The sequence below is a fragment of the Dasypus novemcinctus genome, chromosome 18 (genome assembly GCF_030445035.2).
Source record: "Dasypus novemcinctus isolate mDasNov1 chromosome 18, mDasNov1.1.hap2, whole genome shotgun sequence".
Classification (NCBI taxonomy): domain Eukaryota; kingdom Metazoa; phylum Chordata; class Mammalia; order Cingulata; family Dasypodidae; genus Dasypus; species Dasypus novemcinctus.
Window position 1 is genome coordinate 59,287,868 of NC_080690.1, and position 21,214 is coordinate 59,309,081.

Genomic DNA, 21,214 nt, shown 5'->3' on the forward strand with positions numbered 1-21,214 from the left:
GCACCCCTGAAGGCCTGCTTATAGCACAGCGCAGGAGGGTGTTGCAGAGGAGGGTGGGCTGAACGCCTGGGCCCAGGCCTCAGGGAGGAGGAGCTGGCTCCAAAAGGCCTGCACAGCAGAGGAAGCACGTGCACAGGGTCCTGCCAGCACCCCTCAGCAGGGCACTTCTGAAGTAATATTCAGGGGGACAGCTCCACCTCAGCCCCAACAGGGCGGTGGAGGACAGGCCCGTGTGCTGCAGTCAGGCGCTGGGAGGAGATCTCTCATGGTGTCAGAAGGCTGCCTTTAATGAGACTTGAGGAGTCTCACTTTGGGTTTTTGTTGCTATTTTTGTTTTTTAGTTTTATCGTTATAAATGTAATATAGAATTTGGCATTTTATGTATTTTTTTGCACAAGTCTAAAACTCTACACAACACGTAACTTATCATCTATTTCGAATGCATTCAAAGCATTACCCTGGTTTGAACAAGCTTCTCACCCTCTACCCCTGCAGAGATTGTGGACGGCAACGCGAAGATGACTCTCGGAATGATCTGGACCATCATCCTCAGGTTCGCCATCCAGGACATCTCGGTGGAAGGTAAGAGCGAGACCCCTTGGTTTTGTCTGACCCTCAGGCCTGAGGCTGAGAGCACCGTCCAACTTGGGCCACGTTCGGAGGGCTGGGTTTTGAACTATGCTCCCTGTCCTTGGGCTTTACAGAGACCTCTGCCAAGGAAGGGCTCCTTCTCTGGTGCCAGAGGAAGACGGCGCCGTATAAGAACGTCAACGTGCAGAACTTCCACATCAGGCGAGTGCCCTTCCCTCATCCCTCCACAGCACTGGGGCCCCAGCCTCCTGCCTGCCCTCTCTCCCTGTGTTTTTGTCGTGGTCTGTGAGGTGCCAGACCTCAGTGAGAGCCTCTGCCGTCACTGGCCCCTTTGAAAAGTCCCCTGGTCCCCCCCGAGGAGGAGGCAGCTGCCTGGCTGAGGCAGTAAGGCTGGCCCTCGGTAGCCTTGTACAACCTTCTTTCTCCCAGCACAAGGTAATTCTCAGAAACAGCAACACAGCTCCTCCTCTATTTTGACATCTCAAGAGAGACCAGTCGTTAAAGTGAATTTAGCAACGGGGAAAGGAATTCTGTGAATAGATTCTAAGGCGGACGAGGCTCAGCCCTGCCAGGAGTCTACTCTTACCCAGGATGAGGGGAAGGAATGAGATGGCTCCAGCATTGCATAAACACAGGGCACGTGTGGGCTTGGGGGGCATGTTTGGGGCCCCAGGACTAAGCGTGCGGCGGGGAACACAGGCTTGGGGGTGGCCCTGAGCGCGGACCCAGCTTGGGCCTGTGACTTTACCCCCCTGAGCCGCTGGTGTCCTCCTGGGGTGGGCCAGGCATGGGCACACTTAGGAGTGAAGGAGGACGGGGCCCACGGAGGTCCTGCTGTGGCCGTGGGCTGCCGGGGCCCCGGCCCTGAGTGCTGAGAACCTTTATGTCATGCTCTGTGTTAACAGCATGTGTTTCCTCTCCTCCTCTTGGCTTTTCTCTGTGTCTCCTTTTCCTGCCACCAACTGCCTGGTCTTCTCTGCATGTCTTTGTTTATTTATTCAATTAGCAAATATCTATGGAGTGCCTATGACAGCACCAAAACAAGGTCCCTGCACTTTGGAAGTTTACAGCAAGTGAAGGGACCAACGGTTAACAGAAATGCAGATAAACCCACAGGGTAACTTCAGATAACGAGAAGTGCTTTACAAAGACAACAAAGTAGGAGGGTGAGTGCTAGAAAGTTGCCAGGGCCTTGCTCAGGGATGGCCCTTCTGAGGTGACATTGAGCTTGACTACCTGGGTGCCCAGAAGGACCCAGCCCTTCAGAGACCTTGGGGGGGAGGAGGTGACCAGCTACCACTTTCCTCTGAACAGAGACCCTCAATCCGGGCCTCGTCCTGGCATTTAGACAGCCCATGGTCTGGCCATGGGCCAGGGGAGCCAAGGGACAGGAGGCCACGCAGTTGGCCTGTCTAGGCGTGGAGCTTCACGGTGCTGGGCTCAGCAGGTCACACTGCCCTACGAGCTAGCAGTTACAAAGGACTCACTGCATTTGGCTCTTACAGCCACCCTAATAGGTATTGCTGTTATCCCTGTTTCAGAGATGTGGGAACTGAGGTGTAGGAGAGCAAATGACTTGCCCAAGGTCAACCTAACAGTAAGAGCTGGGGTTTGACGCCAGACCGTCTGGCTCCAGAGGTCCTGCTCGCTGCCACGCTGCCATCCTTTCCTGCAGTGCCTCGCACATGCTGCACTGCTCAGGAACTGGGAACTGATAATTAAGTGGATGCCCAGGGCATCCCGCAGTCGCACGACAGTGGAAGTGCCCTCCTGGTCACCCCTGCCGTTCCATCCTCAGCTGGAAGGACGGTCTCGCCTTCAACGCCCTGATCCACCGGCACCGACCGGAGCTGATTGAGTACGACAAGCTGAGAAAGGTACGCGCCTCAAGCTCCCCTCTGACCCACGGGTAACCTGAGCTGACGCCTTCTGGGGACTGTCTTCTCCCACCATGGGCATCCAGCCTGGGGCCCTTTCATGAACCTTCCACATCCTGGAAGCATTGCTCCTCTGCCGAGGGGGGAGGGAAGGATTCTAAACCATCACTGCCATCAAACACTTCCCGTGCAGGTATCTCTGTGCTTTGTGCAGGAGATAGAAAGCATGTAGGACCCAGTTCCTCCCTCTGGGAGCTCCAGCCTCATGGAAGAGGCGGGGCAGGTTGTGTAAGCAGCAAAGCAGCCACGCGAGGCCCTGCACGTGCTTCTCAGCCCTGAATGATGGGGGCGTGGAGCAAACAGGTGCGGCAGGGGAAAGCCAGGAAAGGGCGCCTGGAGGAGGAGGCAGCTTTGAGCCAGAGAGGGGGATTCCCAGGTGGGCCAGCCCGTTCAGGCCACAGTGAGGTCAGCTGAGCTCCAGCTGGAAAGCCGGTGAAGGGAAGTGAGGGAGGGTCAGGTCAAGTACACCTCCAGCCTGTGTGCAGCGAGGGGCCTGGGCTGGGGGAGACGCCCGTGAAGGGAGATTCCAGGGAGCTGGAATGCGGAAGCTAGCAGGTTACCCATCATCCCTCACCCCCCATTGTGCTGTCTCAAGCCTTGACCACACCTTACAGCCCCAAGATAAAAACTCACGTTTCAGGGCCGGAGGCGCTAATCTGGGGTCTGTGAATGGCTGGGAATTACAAGAAAAGAGTGCACCTGCGTTTTTCTTGAGAAAAAGTCCATAGTGTACCCCACAAAGATTCAAAAGGCACTTTCTCTCACCACAGCAGCACAGGTGACTGAGAACTGCCTAAAGAAACTTTTCCAGAGCTGCCCCTCTCAGCCTTCCTCCCTTCCACATCAGCCCTGGTGCCCCCTCTTCTGCATCCTGCCCTGACACAGTTCTTCCTGCTTCCCCCAGGACGACCCCGTCACCAACCTGAACAATGCCTTTGAAGTGGCCGAGAAGTACCTAGACATCCCCAAGATGCTGGATGCAGAGGGTAAGTGCATCCCTCGGGCTCAGTCTACTCAGCGTTGCCTGGGCACCCTATCTGTCCAGATGTGGCTGTGGGGGGGGCCTGTGGGCATGTCAGAGTTTTCGGGTGGCCTCACGGAGCAGGCCTCGCCAGCAGGAAAGGCCGCATTAATCTGAGTGACCCGGGGACAGCAGTGCTGCCCCAGGAGCCTGAGCAGGCGGCCTGTTCCAGGGTGAGAATGGTGGGGAGGGGGAGCTTGACGAGGTCGGCTCCTGGAGGGCTGCCCCTCGGCGCCCGCTGCTGGGTCCCCTCCCTCCCTCGGCCGGGCGAGACGGCCAGGGAGGGCTGGCTCCCGGCGTCCTGCGAAAGGCCTCGGCCTCCCCCTCTCTGCCGGTAGCAGGCTCGGACTGGAGCTGCCGGAGCGGAGTGTCTCGCTTTTCCAGTTTCCAGCCTTGCTCCGTTTCCCGTCATGTTCCATCCCCTGGCCAGGACCCCTGGTGGCCCTTGGAGTTGACGGTCCAGCAGTCCCTTGAGGCCAGTCTCAGAGAAAGTGGCTTCATTTTTGTCGTATTCCTGCAGCCTTGGCCTTTCTAGAGACCTTGGGGGAGGGAGGGGCCAGGTGTGTCGGGGCCCGCCCAAGCCCCCAGGTGTCCCCTGAACCAGCGGTGAGAGTGTGCCTCCCAGGACGGCCGTGGCCTTAGGAGCCTGTGGGTCCCAGCGAGCGACCCTGCTCTGCCCTGCTCCGGGCGGTTTAACCCTTGTCGTTCACTTGCAGACATCGTGAACACGGCCCGGCCCGACGAGAAGGCCATAATGACCTATGTGTCCAGCTTCTACCATGCCTTTTCGGGAGCGCAGAAGGTACCGGGCAGGGCCAGGCAGGCCCACCTCGCCGCCACTGCCCAATGCCGCTGCTGCCTCTCGCCTCCCGTGCTCACCTCATTTCTCTTGCAGACGGCAGTGGCCTTTCTCTGACTGGAAGCCAGCCCCTCCCCCGGCTCCTTAGCCTGGCGGCCTAGTCTTTGCTCTCAATATCTATTGAATCCTAATCTGTACAGAGGCTGAGGATGCAGTAGTGAGCCAGTGGGGCGAGGCCCTTGCTCTCCTGCAGCTTACATTCTGGGGGGAAAGGCAGAGAACAGGCGTGTCGACCAGTGGAGTCCCTTTGTGTGCCCAGTAGAGTACAGGGAACAGGGGGAGCAGTAGAGATAAATAGGGGCTCCTTCTTGCTGGCCTCTTGGAATGACAAGCAGGAGCCGCCCGGTGAAGATCTGAGGGAAGAGGGTTCCAAGCAGCAGGTAGAACAAGTGCCAAGTCCTTGAGGCAAGAATCAGCTTGGGGGCAGATGTAACTCATGGTTGAGCGCCTGCTTCACACATAAGAGGTCCCTGAAAAAGAAGAATAAGCTGGAGAGGAGAGGAGGGGTGAAAAAAGAGGCTGAGCAGGTGCCAGGGCATGCCTGATCCATCGCAGTCTGGGGTGAGGGCCATGGCAGGCCATTGGCGGGGTGGGATATATTTAGGTCAAGAAGGGGCTGGCATATGACATGATCTTAACATTTTCAGAAATATCAGTGAGCATTTGGTACAGCTGTCTATATAGAGCCCATGGCTGGTCTGCCACAAACCAGGCCTGTAAGAAGAGAGTTCTCCCACTTGGCCTTGGATCCCTCCCCTCCACACGACCTTGGCAAGCCAGGCCCACACGGGGCCGGGGCCGGGGTCTGGCTTCCAGTCCAGAGCCAGCGCTATTCCTCCTGCATGAGCCTAGGGCCCCGGCACCGGCTGCCCTCCCTGCAGCTTTCACTCTCTCCTGCTCTCTCTCTCTTTCTCTCTCTCTCTCTCTCTCTGCGCAGATATTGTAGGCACTCTGAGGCCAGACGAGAAAGCCATCATGACTTACGTGTCCTGCTTCTACCACGCTTTCTCAGGGGCTCAAAAGGTGAGCTTGGGCGGGAGACCCCGTGCCGCTGTAGCTGAGGTCTTGCCCTCACACCCCCCTTGCCATCGGCGTTTGGGCCCCTCCAGCCGCAGGCCGTGGCAGCGTGAGAAATGCCCGTCAGGCTGGCTCGGCAGGGCCCCTGGGCAGTTTGGGGGTGATTATAGGGCCACAGTTCAGCCAGTACCAGGCCTGTGCTGAGATGCCACAGACGTTCTCTCTACACTCACAGCCCAGCCTGTGAGACTGGGACCGACTGTCCAGAGAAGGGGACTGCAGCCCAGCGTCCTGTGACAGGCAGAGCTGGGCTGGAGCTCAAGGCTGGCCCCCAAGCCCACACTCATGACTGACGAGCTGTACCCCAAGCCCTTTGGCCACGAGTGCTGGCCTCTCCTTCCCCTTCTCTTCAGCTCCGTCCCCTCCCGAACTCGTGGAAAGGCTCAGCACAAGCAGGTTAAACCTGAGCCTGCGCCTCCTGACCCAAATCTATCTTCTCCAGAAGCTGCAAACGTTTTCCCCAGCTTCCTGGCCTCCTGTTGCCCACTGCTGCTTTGTCAGGGCCATCAGCTTCCACAAGGAGGCTCCCAGCTGCCCCTGGGGACCTCTGCTCCCTCTGCTCGTCCCTGATCTTAAGTGTCCTGCGTGGCACTGTCTGCCTGGTGACTCAACTTACCAGTTGGCTGGTGGGCAGGGAGAAGAGGAAGAACCCTTTTGGTTCTATTTGTTGAGTTTCTTAGTCAGGTGCTCCTCTGAGACTCCACTCACAGGGGCTCTAAGACAGTCCCCGTGCACAAGCACGTTCTAAAGAGGAGGGAATTCAAGGTCAGAGGTAGAGAGCTGCTCCCGGGGCCTCTCGAGGCCTGTACCTGCCCCGGGCCTGCAGAATTACCATGTGCTGTCTGGCTTGGCCCCTGCTCTGCTGCCTCTCGGCAGAGTGACCCTGACCAGACACTCTACCTCAGTTTCCCCATCTTAAAATGGGACCTTCCTAGTACCTGCTTCACAGAATTGTTCTGAGGATGAAATGAGCTTGTTCAGGCAAAGCACTCGGCAGCGTCTAGTGGCAATTGAGCGCTCTCCTAATGGCAGGGTGGCTGCGGTCGCCAGCCAGTAGGGGAGGGTGAGTCTCCTCAGCCCCTGTCCAGGTTGATGAGTGCATCGAGCCCCTGCTCCCACCTGGCCAGCGTGTGTCTGGAATTAGTATCGAGAGTGCGCAGGAGGGAGGTCGGAGGAGGACCCCAGCCCAGGGGTGCGGACAGCCAGGGGAGGCCTCAGCGCCAACCCCGACAGCGGCACGCCTGCCCCGGGAGCCAGCCCTGCTGCCTGTGGCCCAGCCCGCCGCCCCGGCCACCACGGTGTCCTCCCGGCTTGCTTTCCCTTCTCCCCGCCCTCCTCCCGTGCTTGTGGTGGAGGGGAGGCCTCGAGGATTTTGTGGGTGTGGGTGCTCAGAGCACTGGGAGGTGTTTGAGGTGGCGGGGCCCGGCAGGCTGCAGGGAGCCGGCCTGTCCACCAGGGACTGTGCTGGGGTCAGCGCGGGCTTCTCCAGCTGCACGCCCAGTGTCCTCCCGGCCTGCGTTGACTTATCAGGACAGCCTCCTCGTGCTTCTCATCGTTGTTGCTGCTTTCCTCCCAGAGAATTAATCTGCTCCCTTAAAATAGCGCTCGGGGTTGGTTTTGTTTTACGAATGCAGAGTACGCCCCCAGGCCTAGCCCCAAGTAAGCCATCCCCTCCCGAGAGTTTTTTTCTGGCCACTAAACCATTCCTCCCTTCACACCCTGGTATATCCACCTGAGCACCGAAAGTGCACCCAGCTCCCAGAATCCAGCAGTGAAACCAACCAGCCGTGCCGGGCAGCCCCCTTCAGCTCTGACAGCAGAGCTGCCGGCAGAGTGGGTTCAGGCAAGGGCTGCCATCGTCTGCTGCCAGGCTCGGGCTTGACGACTAAACGCCGTGACCCCCACGCGCCACGGCTGCGGCTCTGCCACCTTCACTCACTCGGCGCTGCTGCTCCTTGGCCGAGGCCCTCCTGAGCCCTGTCTCGGAGGAGCACTGTGTGGTGGCCCACGTGTCAGGGCCCTGGCTGTGTGTCTACGGCACGACACAGCGTGTGCATGTGTGCCCATGAGCGTAACTGCACACCTGGGCACGGCTGTGTGCGAGTGTGCGCGTGTGTGCATGTGGGTTGTGGGCATGTGCACACAACGCTCCCTGTCCCTCACTTCCGCTGCCCGGGGCCATGTGGGGGGGAGGTGGCGGCGAGCCCATGGGGAGCCGCCTCTGGAACCCCTCCCGAGCCGCTCTGTTTTCCTTCCCCACCACTCCGTAGACCCTCCTCACTCTTTCTGTTCCTGTTCTGTTGCTGTTTCAACTCCTCCTCTTGGACCCTTTCTGTGCTTCCTGAAAGGTACCTGGTCTCTCCTCTCTGTGTGGCCCCCTCCCCTCCTCCTCGGCACCTGGCAGGACACGCACTGTAGTTCTAAGGCAGGGACTGGTGTGCGTCTCCACGACCCCAGCTGCCCCAGCTTGTGACGTCCTCCTGTCAGCTCCCACCTCCCGTGGGAGGGGGAGACAGGGAGCCAAGCGTGGCCCCTGCAGACGACCCCGACGTCCCCGGCTGGCACAGCGCCCGCCTGGGCCTCCTGCACCCCTCATCTCTGGCTCTCAGTCTCCCTCAGCCTGCCTCCCCCCAGGGAGACTTCCGGGTCCTGACCCTGAGGCAGAAGACCCCCCAAGCCCCACCCAGCCCTCTTTTGGGGGCCCTTGGGGACCTGCTAGTCTGTTTGCTCAGCAGTGGGAAGTCTCCCACCCCTTCTCAGCCCCTCCGGGGTCTGGGCCCACATAGTGGAGGGGCCAGGGGCATTTTGCGGCAAGTGGTGAGGATGCCGACAAGGTCTCAGGACACAGCTATTCAGGGCACATCTCGCCGGAACTGCGCTTCCTCTCCTTGCCCCGTCTGGGGAATTATGATCTTTGTAGATGAGCAGCTTTTAAGGGACATGCCTGTCAGGAGGGAGGGTCACTGGCCCCCAGGCAGCCCTGACTGTATGTGTGGTCCCCCCCTGCACCCCAGGCCGAGACTGCCGCCAACCGGATCTGCAAGGTGCTGGCTGTCAATCAGGAGAATGAACACCTGATGGAGGATTACGAGAAGCTGGCCAGCGACGTGAGTGTGCCCTCGCCCATCACCTCTCCACAGTCAGCTCATCTCCTTGTTACCCTTGGCCAAAGGCCTTTGTGACATTTGCAGAGGGGAAAGCAAGTATGGCAGCAAGGCTTTCCAGAAAAGGCCGGAAAGTTACCAGCGTGGAGGTGGCCCTTTCAGGCTCGTGACACCACACCAGCTAGCTCCTGGGGTCTGAAGTTTTGTTCTCACAGAGATCCTCAAAGTCAGTTTCTTGAACACCCACTACTTTAGAATCACCTGGAAAAACAAAAGGAAAACAAAAAAGAATCACCTGGAGCTCTCATAAAGCCTTTGCTTCCCCATGTCCTATCCCAGGAAGCACTAATTCTGTAGACTGGGGAGGGACCAGGAGCAGACAGTGACGGGCACGATGGAGGGTGGGCACGGTGGAGGGTCTGCGCAGTCTCCACAGCAGCCCTGGGAGGGAGGAGCCCAGATGCCTTCATCCTACAAGAGGGCCAGGCGCGGCGAGGCTGTGGCCGCTCAGCTAGGGGGCCGAGCCCAGGCAGTGCTGCTGCAGCTTGGCCGTTAGCGCGGTTCTTCTAAGTTCTTTTTTGTATTTTAACTTCCATATTTAAGAAATAAAAACAATCTAATCTCCCTGAAAGCAGTTTGAGAACTACTCTAGACCAGTGGTTCCCAGACTGAGATTTCATGGACCAGGAAAATTTGAAAAAATATTTAACAGTTAACCTGGAGGGTGGGGTAGCATTCAACTTTTTATTTTGCCAAGTTAAGAATATTTAAAAAGAAAAAGCTACTTTTTTTTTTTATCGCCATCATTTGTGATACCAAGAAAAAGTAGAAAGGCTTTATTTTTTAGAATTACAGCCTTTCTCAAGAAACAACAAGTGGTACCATGCATCCCTGACACAGACTCAGAGAGACACCTTTTAATTGGATTTTCTCATTTTCCCAGAGACTGAAATTTGAGAGCCACGTCTTTAAGCACATCTCTGCACGAAAAGAAACTGATTACTTTCCTAGAATTGTTTTAGACTGCCCAGTTCGTTTACTTGCTATACCCTTCCTCATCCATCAAAGGTCCGAATGGCTTATAAATACATGTTGCTTTGTTTTCACATAAAGGTCCCTAGAGGGACCTCAGTGACCAAGTAAGCAATGAGCTTCTCAGGGACGGTCGGACGATCGGAGTGCAGGACAGACGGCAGCAGGCGTTGGGGAGGCCGTCTGAGGCACTTGGCGTGGGGGCCACCCTGCTTAGATCTGGGGGGGGAGGAAAGCCCAGAGCAAAGGCCCAAATAGGAAGGAAGCAGAAAACACAGTGGTTCGGGGGGGCCTCCTGTGCCCCTGTGCCCTGGCCCCGGGTGGCCTTGTCGGTGTGCCGAGCGCTCCCTGCACGGGCTGCCATGGCTTCCTGTGGGCCCACAGCTCCTGGAGTGGATCCGGCGCACCATCCCCTGGCTGGAGGACCGTGTGCCCCAAAAGACCATCCAGGAGATGCAGCAGAAGCTGGAGGACTTCCGCGACTACCGGCGTGTCCACAAGCCCCCTAAGGTGCAGGAGAAGTGCCAGCTAGAGATCAACTTCAACACGCTGCAGACCAAGCTGCGCCTCAGCAACCGGCCGGCCTTCATGCCCTCGGAGGGCAAGATGGTCTCGGTGAGCTCGGGGCTCCGGGACCGAGGGTCGGGCTGGCGCAGGGGTGGGTGCAGCCCCCGAGGCCCAGCCTTTGGCCCTCTGAGTTTGAGATCGGCTGTAAGGTGGCAGGGAGGCAGCTCCTGAACTGCCCACAGACAGCTTTTGGGGCACATGGGTACCCCACGTGGTGGGGTGTGTGTACACTTGGCCGTGCCCATCCCCTCACCCAGGAGTTTTACACCCAGAATTTTATACCCAAACTCTGATTGTTTGCATTTGCAACCCAGGTGTCTGTGACTCCAGGACCACTGAGTGCTTTAAGGCCTGTTTTGTTTTGTTTTGTTATGTTTTGTTTTTTTGAGGGGAAGAAGGGACGTGCCCTGATCTTCTGGCTCCCATTGCCCAGTTTATAGCATTCATTCACTTACCCACTTATTCAGTCCAAAAGAATCGATTGTACCTGCCACGTGCTTGGCCCTGTCTAGAGCAAAGAAGGGACAGATGTGGCCCCAACCACTTTCCATCAGCCTCCCTCAGGGAGTGACCCCCTGCTAGGTGTCCCCAGCTCCCCTGTGATAGCCTGCGCATTCCCTACCCCCTCAGGACATCAACAACGGCTGGCAGCACCTGGAGCAGGCCGAGAAGGGCTACGAGGAGTGGCTGCTGAATGAGATCCGCAGGCTGGAGCGGCTTGACCACCTGGCAGAGAAGTTCCGGCAGAAGGCCTCCATCCACGAGGCCTGGACCGACGGTACGGCCCCCCAGCTCGCTCGCTCCCTGCTGGCCTCTTGTGCACGCACGCGCACACGGAGCCCCGCCTGCCTTGGGTCTCTATCAGGCTCTTCCCTGGGGCTTGGGGACATGAACATGAGAAGTGCTGCTTGGGCTCATCCAGCCTAAGGCAGCCAGGAACAGTTTGGGGGCCGGTCCTCCTTTTGCCGTCCACTTTGACCTTCGCGTTACTTCCAGGCAGGCCCCTTCCTGGGCATCACGAGTCAGTCATCAGGACACAGCTCTTTAGGGAAGTGGCCTTGTGGACACCCTGATCCCAAGGCAGGCATGTGGGTGGGGTGCTCCTGTGCCTGGTGTCCCATGTTTAGAAACCGTCCGTCTTTTTCCTCCCACTCCTTGTGACTGTGGACTTCTCCACGCTGCAGAGCCCATGCTGACGGCTCTGTCTTCATGAGCACGTTTTTTGAAGGCCGAGCCCAGGAGCTGCCCTGGCTCTGCTGGCGACTCGTGGCCCGCCCTGCAGTGCCCACCGTGTGGAGCCCATCCTCGGCCTGCCGGGGCCCCTGGGAGCTCATGCACCTTCCACGCTTGTCCCAGAGCCTCCCTGCCAGGGGTGCATGCCGTCCAGAGCCTGGCTTCTCCCAGAAGGGCAGCTTTGACTCCTGTTTCTCGGCAGCTCTGCAGCTGCCTGTTCCCTTGGCTCAGAAGGTAGAATTCCATCACGTCCCTGGCCCTTGGTCCAGACCCACTCTGTGGTTGGGATTCCGGATCCCAGGGGCCTGGAGGCCTTGAGAACACTGCCAGTGCCTGGGAAAGACGGAAAGCTTGTCCACAGGGCTTCTCCCTCCCGCTCTGGCCTCCTCCTTCCCCCAGCTCTGTCTCGTTTGCCCCTCCGGCCACCACCATCCCCAGCGATTTCACGTTTCCTTGGGGTGCTCAGTGCAGTTCCTCCTCCTGCACGCCACACAACTCCACCTTGAAATCCTCACTGAGCCCCTCCCAGCCAGCCAGCCAGCCATCTGAGCAGGCAGCACCAATCCTCCGGCCGGGACCCGTACCCAGAGGCACCCCCCCTCAGCGTGAGAACCTGCAGGTCGGCGTGGCCGGCACGCCTGGCCCGCCTCGCCCCTCTGCCCCTGGGTGCAGCCCGGCGTCACGCCCTTCTCACATTAGCCAGATGGCTCGGCCGGCTCTTGTCCAGCAGCAGCTGCCGGAGCCAGAGCTTTGCCCTAATCCCTTCTCCACCAGGGAAAGAGTGAGGATGGGCAGCGGAAGGGCAGCGAGGCCGGGAGGAAGTAGACTGGCCCAGGGGTGCAGGCACCTCCCTGCGGCCTTGGGGAAACCGTACCTGGCGCTCTGCCCGCCCACAGGCCTTGGGGGGGGTGTTGGTTCCTCGGCACCAGGCCCCTGCTGGGTCCCGCTGGGCCTGGTCCCGGGCCTTGTTCCCATCTTTGGGAACCCACAGCCCCGCAGATTCTGCAGTTCCCTGGTCGGAGGTCCGCGGCACGGGACTGGCTCTGACGGCACCCACCTCTTGCACTGCAGCCATGTCGCCTCTTCTTGGCGTCCACAGCCTGTCCTGACCCCCCACGGGCTGTGGGTGCCAGCCCTGGAGATTTCCCTTCTGCCCCCCGCCCCCGAGCTTGCATTATCAGCTCTTTACCCCTGGCCGGGGGACTGAGGCAAGGGGCATGGGTGTGACAGCCCCCCCGAGACCTCCTCCTCTGGGGAGGACTTCCCGGGGGCAGCTTTACCCAAAGGCCGACCAGTGCAACAGCCTCTGCCTCCCCTGTGAGCGCATGGGTGTCCAAGCCTGCCCTTCACTGCCTCTGGGCAGGCCTGTCCACTCTTTCCCAGGACCTGAGGCCTCTGTCCTCTGTGCCACCCAGTTATGCGGACCTTGAGGACAGGCTGGCTGGGCTCCCCTGGCTCCTCTGCCTGTGATCCTGCTCGCCATTTCAGGGCGGCAGGCGAAGCTCCCATCGCTCTGTACTCCTGCCCGCCTGCACTGGAGAAGACCTATGCAGTGCTTCTCGACTGGACTCGGATTGCCTGGGAAGGGGGGCCAAAAGCAAACAGCCCCCCTTCAAGCCTTCTGCACTGCCACTTGGCTTCCACCCAGGGCAGTGGTGGGCCAAGTCCTGTCCCCCCAACTCCTCCAGGCTGCCCCTTGCCAGCTCCTTGCTGAAACACTGCTGAGGCAGGGAGTACAGTAACCTACTATTTCTGGTTCCCCACCCTTGGGAGAAAGCAATTTGGAGGAGGGAATTGCAAGCTTCCCCTTGTGGTTAAGCCTCCTGCCCCGGGCTGGGGAGCAGGGCCTCGAGTCAGGCTCCCAGGCTGCCCACCTCTTGCTTGCCAGTGCCAGGCACTATCCTGGGGGCAAGTGGTAGTTACCGGGCAAAGGAGACAGAGTGACTGACACGAAGACAGCACCAGCTCAGGAGCTCTATGCCTACCCTTCTGGCCATCACCTCATCAAAGTTAGAATAGCCCCATGTGACACAGTGGTGCCATTAGCCCATTTTACAGATGAGGAAACCAGTCCAGAGCCTGAGTGCTGTCTCGCTGCTCCTAGTCACAGAGCTGAGGAGGGGGATTTTGGAGCTGCCTGGCTAATCCTGAGGTAGCTAACTTCCCCTTAGGAGCTGGGGTTCCCAGCCCTCTTCCCAGGCTGGTCTTTTCCCTTCAGATTCTCTGCAGTACCTGAAGTTGCTCATCAGACTTGCTTGAGCTTTCGTTCTGGTATATAATTAGCCAGGCTCTGGCCTAATAGCAGCGTTTCTCCCTCTTTCCAGGGGCCTGGCGAATGGACCCTCCCGCTGTGCTCATGTAAAACCTTTGAACAGCGTGTGGCACATAGACATGGGAGGAGACCACCCAGGGGGCCTGGCCCCACAGAGCCAGGGACAGACACGGGTCACGCTCAGGGTCCTAGAGAGCCCTGACTCGTTCCCAGCCCTGCTGAGGTGTGGGCTTCAACCCCAGCTGCTCCAGGCCTCCACCCTCTGGAAATAGGTGTCCAGCCTTCTGGCCATGTACCATGGTCCAGTTCTTGGAGGTTTCTTCCCAGCGAAGGACGCTACGTTTAGAATGTACCGACGGAGTTAGGCTATCGTCCCGGGGCCCACTGGTCCCGAGGTGTCTTCCCACGTCACCCAGAACAGCTTCTTCCAGGCCGAGGCCTGGTTGAAAGATCCCTGGAGGACAAGAAGGGCCATCCCAGGAAGCAGTTTCTCCCCTGCACAGCAGAGTCCCTTAGCCTCACTCCCTGCCCACACCATCTCCCTCCGCCTGCCTGCACCCCACGGCTCGGCCTCCAGCAGCCCTGCCCCAGGGCCCAGCTGCCTGAGCACATCCTGTTCTGTCCCCTTCCCTCAGGGAAGGAGGCCATGCTGAAGCACCGGGACTATGAGACAGCCACCCTGTCGGACATCAAAGCCCTCATCCGCAAGCACGAGGCCTTCGAGAGCGACCTGGCCGCGCACCAGGACCGCGTGGAGCAGATTGCGGCTATTGCCCAGGAGCTCAAGTACGTGTGGTGCAGTCCCCTCCCGCCCCTGCTCCCTTCCAGTACGCTGCCCAGAGGGCTGCTGGCAGCGGCCTCCAAGGTCCATCCTGCCTCCAGGCCTCTAGTAGGGTCCTCAGCCCCCACCCCTTTAAGATGCCTTTTGGAGCCATGCCTTTTGCCCTCCTGTCTTAACCCTGGATGAGAAACCTAATGAGTTCTAGGTTCTCTCTGTGGAGGAGGGTTCTCTGGCCCCTCGTCCTGAGCCCTCAGGCTTTGGGGGCCCCTGGGCCCCGCCCCCTGCCTGCCACACCCAGTGTGCCACCTGCCCCGGGGAGGCAGGAGGCCTGGTCTCCACTGCTCCTGGCTGTTCTTCCCTGTGGGAATTGGCTGCACAGTGAGCCCATTGTTCTGGCTGGCCCTTCCCTCACTCCTGTTCAGAATACATTTATTGTAAGAGCTTCCAGGCAGCCTGGGCCTTTCCCCTCCCTTCCCCGCCCCAGTCAGATAAACTTGTGCACACAATTAGTACACTGAGCCTCCAGAGCCAGTGAAAGGGGCCTTATTCCTGCAGGGCAGCGCCAGCAGCAGGGAGGGCCAGGGAGTGGGAGGCCCAGGCCATTACTTCATGGAAAATCCACAGGCCCTGGAGGGGCAGCAGTGCTCCCAAAATAGCTGTCTGCTCAAAAATAGGATCCTTGGCTGGAACTGCCCTTTCCACACACACCCCTACCCGGTCCCAGCCATCCCCAAAGCCTTGCTTGTTCCAAAGGGTGGGGGCCCAGCCGTGATGCCCACGGGGTCCCCACCCTGGGCAGAACCCATGTCCTATCTGACCAGCTCCCTCCCCACTGCCCAGGGCTGTGGGGGGCTCCCGTCTGCTCCCACCAAGGCAGAAGCACTGATGGACCTTCCCAGCACTGGGGCCCACAGTGTCCCTGGCGCACCACCCCTTAGTCCTGTCGCTCCTCCCAGGCTCAGGCCCCTGCACCTGGACACACCCAGTTGGCCAGGCCACTGGCACAGACACCCCAAGGGTTGTGGGTGGGGAACAGGGGCAGACTCCCCAGTTAGCTGGGTAGGAAGCAGACTTGGCCTCAACCCGGGGCCAGCCTCCTTCTCGAGCACTGAACAGCCGGGGCAGGCAGGCGCTCAAAGCAGCTTTCTGGGCAGCAGCCCTGGAGGAAAGGGGAAGGGCTGTTGGGTGCTCTTCAATCCCCGAAGGATGAGTCGGCCTCGCGTGGGGCAGCCCACTGAGTGGGGATTACTGACCACAGGGAAACCTTGGCACCAAGTGCGCTGCGCTTGGCCACTCATTTCTTCTGCCCTGAGGCCCTGCGGCCCAGAGGGAAACTGAGGTTCAGATAGGCCAAGGGGCTGGCCCCGGGTCCCACAGCCAGGGCGTGGTTGACAGGAAGCTGACAGGCCACCAGGCCCCACTGGGAGTCACAGCCTCCCCAGGCAGGCGAGATGACTGCCCAGTGTCCGCAGAGGCGTTCCCTGCTCCCACAGCCCTTACCAAACCCCATGTTTCCTGCCTGGACAGCTGACTCTCTTGGGGCCCCCAAGTGTTGGACTCCAGATGCAGGCACCCTGGGCTGCTGTTGAGAAGGCATGGAAGGGGTGGAGGGTGCGTGTGGGGTGGGGTCAGGAGTGGTTGAATTACACTTTCCCAACCTGCAGTCCTTCCAATACTAGTATCTAGTCCATTATTTGCCATGTAGAATTTTTTTCTTAAATGTATTATTGATTACTTAGAATGAGACTATGAAATCACAGAGGTTATTGGTGAGTTTTGTTTTTTCTTAACACCCATCTCAATACACACTCTTGAATAAATGGCCACTGCTGTTTCTATGTACCAGGTGCCAAGGACTCTTCTAAACACTTTACATTTATTAATTAATTTGATCCCCAAAACAACTCCACCCCCATTTCCCAGATGAGAGAACTGAGGTATCCAGAGTAGGGAGTTCACCCACCCAGTGCACACAGTTAGAAAATGAGAGAGCCGACTTCAGACCGAGGGACTGTGGCTCCAGAGCCCATTCTCTTGGTCATCGTGAGCTCTCCACCTCGACTGAACTGAAAAAGGCCTTCCACACGCCGGCAGGGGGGCCACCCTCTGGCAGCTGCCAAGTTGGCGTATGGTACAGGAGAGCCCTGGAGGACGGGAGCAGAGGGCAACCCCTGCCCACCCCTTATCCCTGGCCCCTCCCTCAGCCCCAGCATTTCTCCTCCCCTGGGGGTGCCTGGTAACTGCTATCCTTGACGGTCACTGTCCCTGGGTGTCAGGACTGTGGCCCCTGGGCCGCGCCCTGCTGGGTGCTGGGACCCCCGCCTCACTGTTCCGTGCCCCGGCCCACAGTGAGCTGGATTACTTCGACTCCCACAACGTCAATGCCCGCTGCCAGAAGATCTGCGATCAGTGGGATGCGCTCGGCTCTCTGACCCACAGTCGCAGGGAAGCCCTGGAGGTGAGGGGATCCCCTGGGCCTGTGCCCACTGCCCTCGGGCCCGGGGAGGCATGGAGCCCAGGCCCTGCGGCATCCCCCGCCCACCCAGAGGGCACCTCTTGCCCTCAGTGTCCCCACGCCCCCCATCTCCTGCTCACTACCTGACCTTCCCCCCTGCTCCTCCACACACCAGAAAACGGAGAAGCAGCTGGAGACCATCGACCAGCTGCACCTGGAGTACGCCAAGCGCGCTGCGCCCTTCAACAACTGGATGGAGAGCGCCATGGAGGACCTGCAGGACATGTTCATCGTCCACACCATCGAGGAGATCGAGGTCTGCCGCGTTCTCCCTTCCTGCAGGGTCCCCGTGGGGCAGGGCCGCCCCCTCACTCAGCCTCCTCCCCTCAGGGCCTGATCTCAGCCCACGACCAGTTCAAGTCCACCCTGCCGGACGCCGACCGGGAGCGGGAGGCCATCCTGGCCATCCACAAGGAGGCCCAGAGGATCGCCGAGAGCAACCACATCAAGCTGTCAGGCAGCAACCCCTACACCACCGTCACCCCTCAGATCATCAACTCCAAGTGGGAGAAGGTGCGCTGGGGCCCCGCGAGCCGGGGCAGGGCCAGCCAGGCAAAGGGGCCGCCCTCTGACTGTTCTCGCCCTCGCCCCCGCCCCAGGTGCAGCAGCTGGTGCCAAAGCGGGACCACGCCCTCCTGGAGGAGCAGAGCAAGCAGCAGTCCAACGAACACCTCCGCCGCCAGTTCGCCAGCCAGGCCAACATTGTCGGGCCCTGGATCCAGACCAAGATGGAGGTGAGCAGCGCCCTGCACAGCCCTGCCCTCCAGGCACAGTCGCTGAGGGCAGGGTCTAGGGAAAGGCCGTGGGTGCGCTGCAGGCCCTCACCCCAGCCCTTGGTGGGGACATTCCTGGGGCCGGCAGACCAGGGGGTCTGAAGTGTCTGGGCTCCCAGTTCTCACTGGCTGGGAGCCTGGAGGGGTGCGGAGGGTCGGCGAGATGGTGTCAGTGAGAACGGCGGTGCCGCCTGGGGGAGACCTGGCTGAGGCGTCAGGCGACTGCTGGAGTCTCTGTGCTGCCCGCGATGGGTGGTCGTGCACTCGGGCACAGTCCAGCTGCTGAGCCTCAGTGCCCTCAGCTCTAAAATGGGCGTGAAACCATTACTTGGTTCATTCCTTCCCCAAACCCTGCTGTTGCTGCTCCGTGCAGCCTGTCATGAGCACCGCGATGTGGCTGGGACCCAGGCGGTCAGGCCCGGCCCTGGGCAGCTCACTGCAGCCCTTTCTGGCCAGTCGTGGGGAGGCTGGCAGTGATGCCACCAGGGTCTCTTGCGTCCCCACCCCCACCCCACACAAACTCACCATGAGCTGAGGGCATGGTGCTGACTCCGCCACTCACTGCTAAGTCACCCTCCTCGGGCCCGAGCCTCCCCCTCTGCAGTTAGTGGCTGTCCCGTCCCGGGCACCACAGGCAAGTCGGGGGCGCCGCGAGGTTAGGCGGCGGTGTGCTTGGCACAGAAACGCTCTCGTCGGGGCTGCCTTTACCACCACCAGGGCAGGACCAAGGAACAGCCAGAGAGCAGCAGGCCTCCCTCGTGGGGGCCTGGGGCCCACAGCCCCAGGCCAGGCGGCCCCAGCCTCACCCCCCGCGCACCCCGCCCCGTGCAGGAGATCGGGCGCATTTCCATCGAGATGAACGGGACGCTGGAGGACCAGCTGAGCCACCTGAAGCAGTACGAGCGCAGCATCGTGGACTACAAGCCCAACCTGGACCTGCTGGAGCAGCAGCACCAGCTCATCCAGGAGGCCCTCATCTTCGACAACAAGCACACCAACTACACCATGGAGGTACGGCCGCCGCGGGCTCCGGGCCACGCGCAGGAGGAGAGAGGCCTCTCCTAGCTGCTGTTTCCCCTGGCCAGAAGTGACGGAAAAGACCCTCCACACGGCCCTGTGTTAAACCTCCCCTCTGCTGTGCGAGCACCGTGGCACCGCCCCTCTCAGGAGAAGCCCAGCTTCTCAGCCGGGGGAGGCGTTTGCCCCCACTATGGCTTCAGCAAGTTTTTCCTTGCTTGAGGACACAGATCGACCCGTGTGTGCTGGAGTCAGTGCACCTGCTCGTGAGAGCCGATGGCGAGCGTTTCAGGAATTTTGCACACTCACTGATGTCACAGTAGTAGCTCAAAAGCATCCATGATGAGAGTATTTATACCATTCAAATCTGCAGATGCCACAGTCGGAATCGCTCTGGTTTTGTTTTATCCCCAGAGAGCCTGTTGTTAAGTATTTACCAGCACACCTCTGGCATTTCCAGGTAGCGCCTAGTTTAAGGCTCTTGGCTCCTCGCCCCTCTGTCGTCAGTCACTGGGCTATTTACTAACATGACATCAACCTTGCTCCTTGGCCAGAGGCAGGAGGAGACGAGGCTTTCTAAGATGGGGTGCCAGGGCCTGGTCCCCCGCGTGAACCTGAAATGTACAGGAGCCGAGGGGGATCCAGGCCAGCGCCCGGGCTCCGGCCCCGCCAGGCACGCAGTCACGCCCTCTCTGCTCCCCAGCACATCCGCGTGGGCTGGGAGCAGCTGCTCACCACCATCGCCCGCACCATCAACGAGATCGAGAACCAGATCCTCACCCGCGATGCCAAGGGCATCAGCCAGGAGCAGATGCAAGAGTTCCGGGCGTCCTTCAACCACTTCGACAAGGTGAGTCGCTCCCTCTGCCTCCCTGGTGTCTTCCTTCTGCTGTCACCGGCCCATCTTGCCTCCCTCCATGCCTCACATGTCCTCAGTCCTCATCACAGTCACTGAGCCTCAGCCCAGCTCCCAGGGCCCTGCAAGGCCTGAGCATCCCGGCTGAGGCCTGCACCAGACAGGGAGGGGGGCAGAGTTGGAGGCGGAAGAAGGGGCCCCCTGCTGACAAGACCGAGTCCCAGCACACCGAGATCCGAGGCCCGTGAGCCTGTACGCACACACCCACACAGGCCCGTGAACCTGTACACCCACATACACTCACACATGTACACTCACACACACACACTTGTAGAAACCCGGACATGGATGCCACTGGAGGCCCTTTGGAAGGCTCTGAGGGCCAGGGTTTGCCCCGTCCCCAGCCGCCCTGCAGGCCCCGTGTCATCTGCTGCTTCCATCAGCGTGCACGTGCGCCCTCGGTCCATGCCATCAGGCAGGGCCCCACTGTCCTGCTGGGACGGGCTGCGGCCCCCTTGCTCCCCCACCCTTCGTGCCCTGAGCCCTGGATGCCGGGCTCAGCTCCGCCCGCGCTCCGGCCCTTGGAGGCAGGGCCTCACCCACCGTCCCTGACTGCCCCGTCGGCGTCACCCTCTAACAACCTGTTTCCCTCCCCATGTGCCCCTCACCACCACCCCGCATGCGGGCCCCTCTCCCCGCCTCTCTCCGCCATCCGGTCTGCACATACCCTCGCGCACGCCACCGCCTGGACGGCCGCAGGACCATGGTGGGGCCCTGGGGCCCGAGGAGTTCAAGGCCTGCCTCATCAGCCTGGGCTACGACGTGGAGAACGACCGGCAGGTACGCGCCCCGGGGCCCCAGCGGACCGTGGCATTAACTGCTCTCCCTCTCTCTCTTCTCTCTCCCCTCCTTCTCGTCATTCCACCCCTTGCTGTCGTCTGTCCCATCTCACCCGCTTCTCTGCCTCCTCCCCGCCGTTGTCTCTCTGGACACCTGCCCTTACCTGGTCTCTCCGGGCCTCCTCTGTCCCCCGCCGCTGTCTTGCCATCGCCCTGCCGTGCGCTCGGGCGGCCCCCCTTGCCTGCTCTGGGCCTGGCCCCTCTGCTCTCCTGCGTCCTCGGAGCAGAAGCAGACAGGCAGCATGGACTCCGATGACTTCCGGGCTCTGCTTATCTCCACAGGATTCAGCCTGGTATGCAGCTCCCCCCCGCCCCTCCCCGCACTGCCTCCTCAGTCTCTCGTCCTCGGGGACACTCCTCCTCCAGAGCAGCCTGGCCTCCCTCCTCTGCTGCATCTGCTGGGCTGGGGTCCCTCCGATGACTCCCTGGCCCCTACCTCCTCTCCTGGAAGTCTCCGGGGGGCTCTGTCCACCCCCCCCTTTCTCTTTCTCTCTTTCCTTCTTCCCTGGCCTCCAGCAGTCACCTGTGAGCCTAGGGCTGAGGAGCGGAGACCTGTTTGAGCCACCCCCCAGCTCCCCACTGCCCTCAGAACTTGGTGGGGGGCTGCTGGGGCGCGGGGGTCGCTGGGCTCTGCCCTCAGAGCTCGCTGTCGGCCAGGGGAGTGGCGGCTGCACGGGAGG

General features: G+C 60.3%; 1 protein-coding gene across 7 annotated transcripts in view; it reads left to right on the plus strand.

The window, feature by feature from the left end:
* The window catches only part of ACTN4 (actinin alpha 4), a 67,539-nt gene that overhangs the window by 44,849 nt on the left and 1,476 nt on the right, over positions 1–21,214 (plus strand). For 3 of the 7 annotated variants that reach the window (XM_004481431.3, XM_071209247.1, XM_071209249.1), the window contains exons 4-19: positions 496–582; positions 705–792; positions 2,390–2,468; positions 3,433–3,514; positions 4,266–4,351; positions 8,500–8,592; positions 10,006–10,236; positions 10,819–10,966; positions 14,329–14,479; positions 16,824–16,932; positions 17,105–17,245; positions 17,320–17,502; positions 17,589–17,723; positions 18,594–18,773; positions 19,483–19,629; positions 20,395–20,475. In XM_004481431.3, the coding sequence (XP_004481488.1) occupies positions 496–582; positions 705–792; positions 2,390–2,468; positions 3,433–3,514; positions 4,266–4,351; positions 8,500–8,592; positions 10,006–10,236; positions 10,819–10,966; positions 14,329–14,479; positions 16,824–16,932; positions 17,105–17,245; positions 17,320–17,502; positions 17,589–17,723; positions 18,594–18,773; positions 19,483–19,629; positions 20,395–20,475 (2,021 nt within the window). Of the gene's footprint in view, positions 1–495; positions 583–704; positions 793–2,389; positions 2,469–3,432; positions 3,515–4,265; positions 4,352–5,345; positions 5,432–8,499; positions 8,593–10,005; positions 10,237–10,818; positions 10,967–14,328; positions 14,480–16,823; positions 16,933–17,104; positions 17,246–17,319; positions 17,503–17,588; positions 17,724–18,593; positions 18,774–19,482; positions 19,630–20,394; positions 20,828–21,214 lie in introns of all 7 variants that reach the window. The other 4 variants (XM_071209248.1, XM_058280194.2, XR_011646337.1 and 1 more) reach the window with 3 other exon arrangements.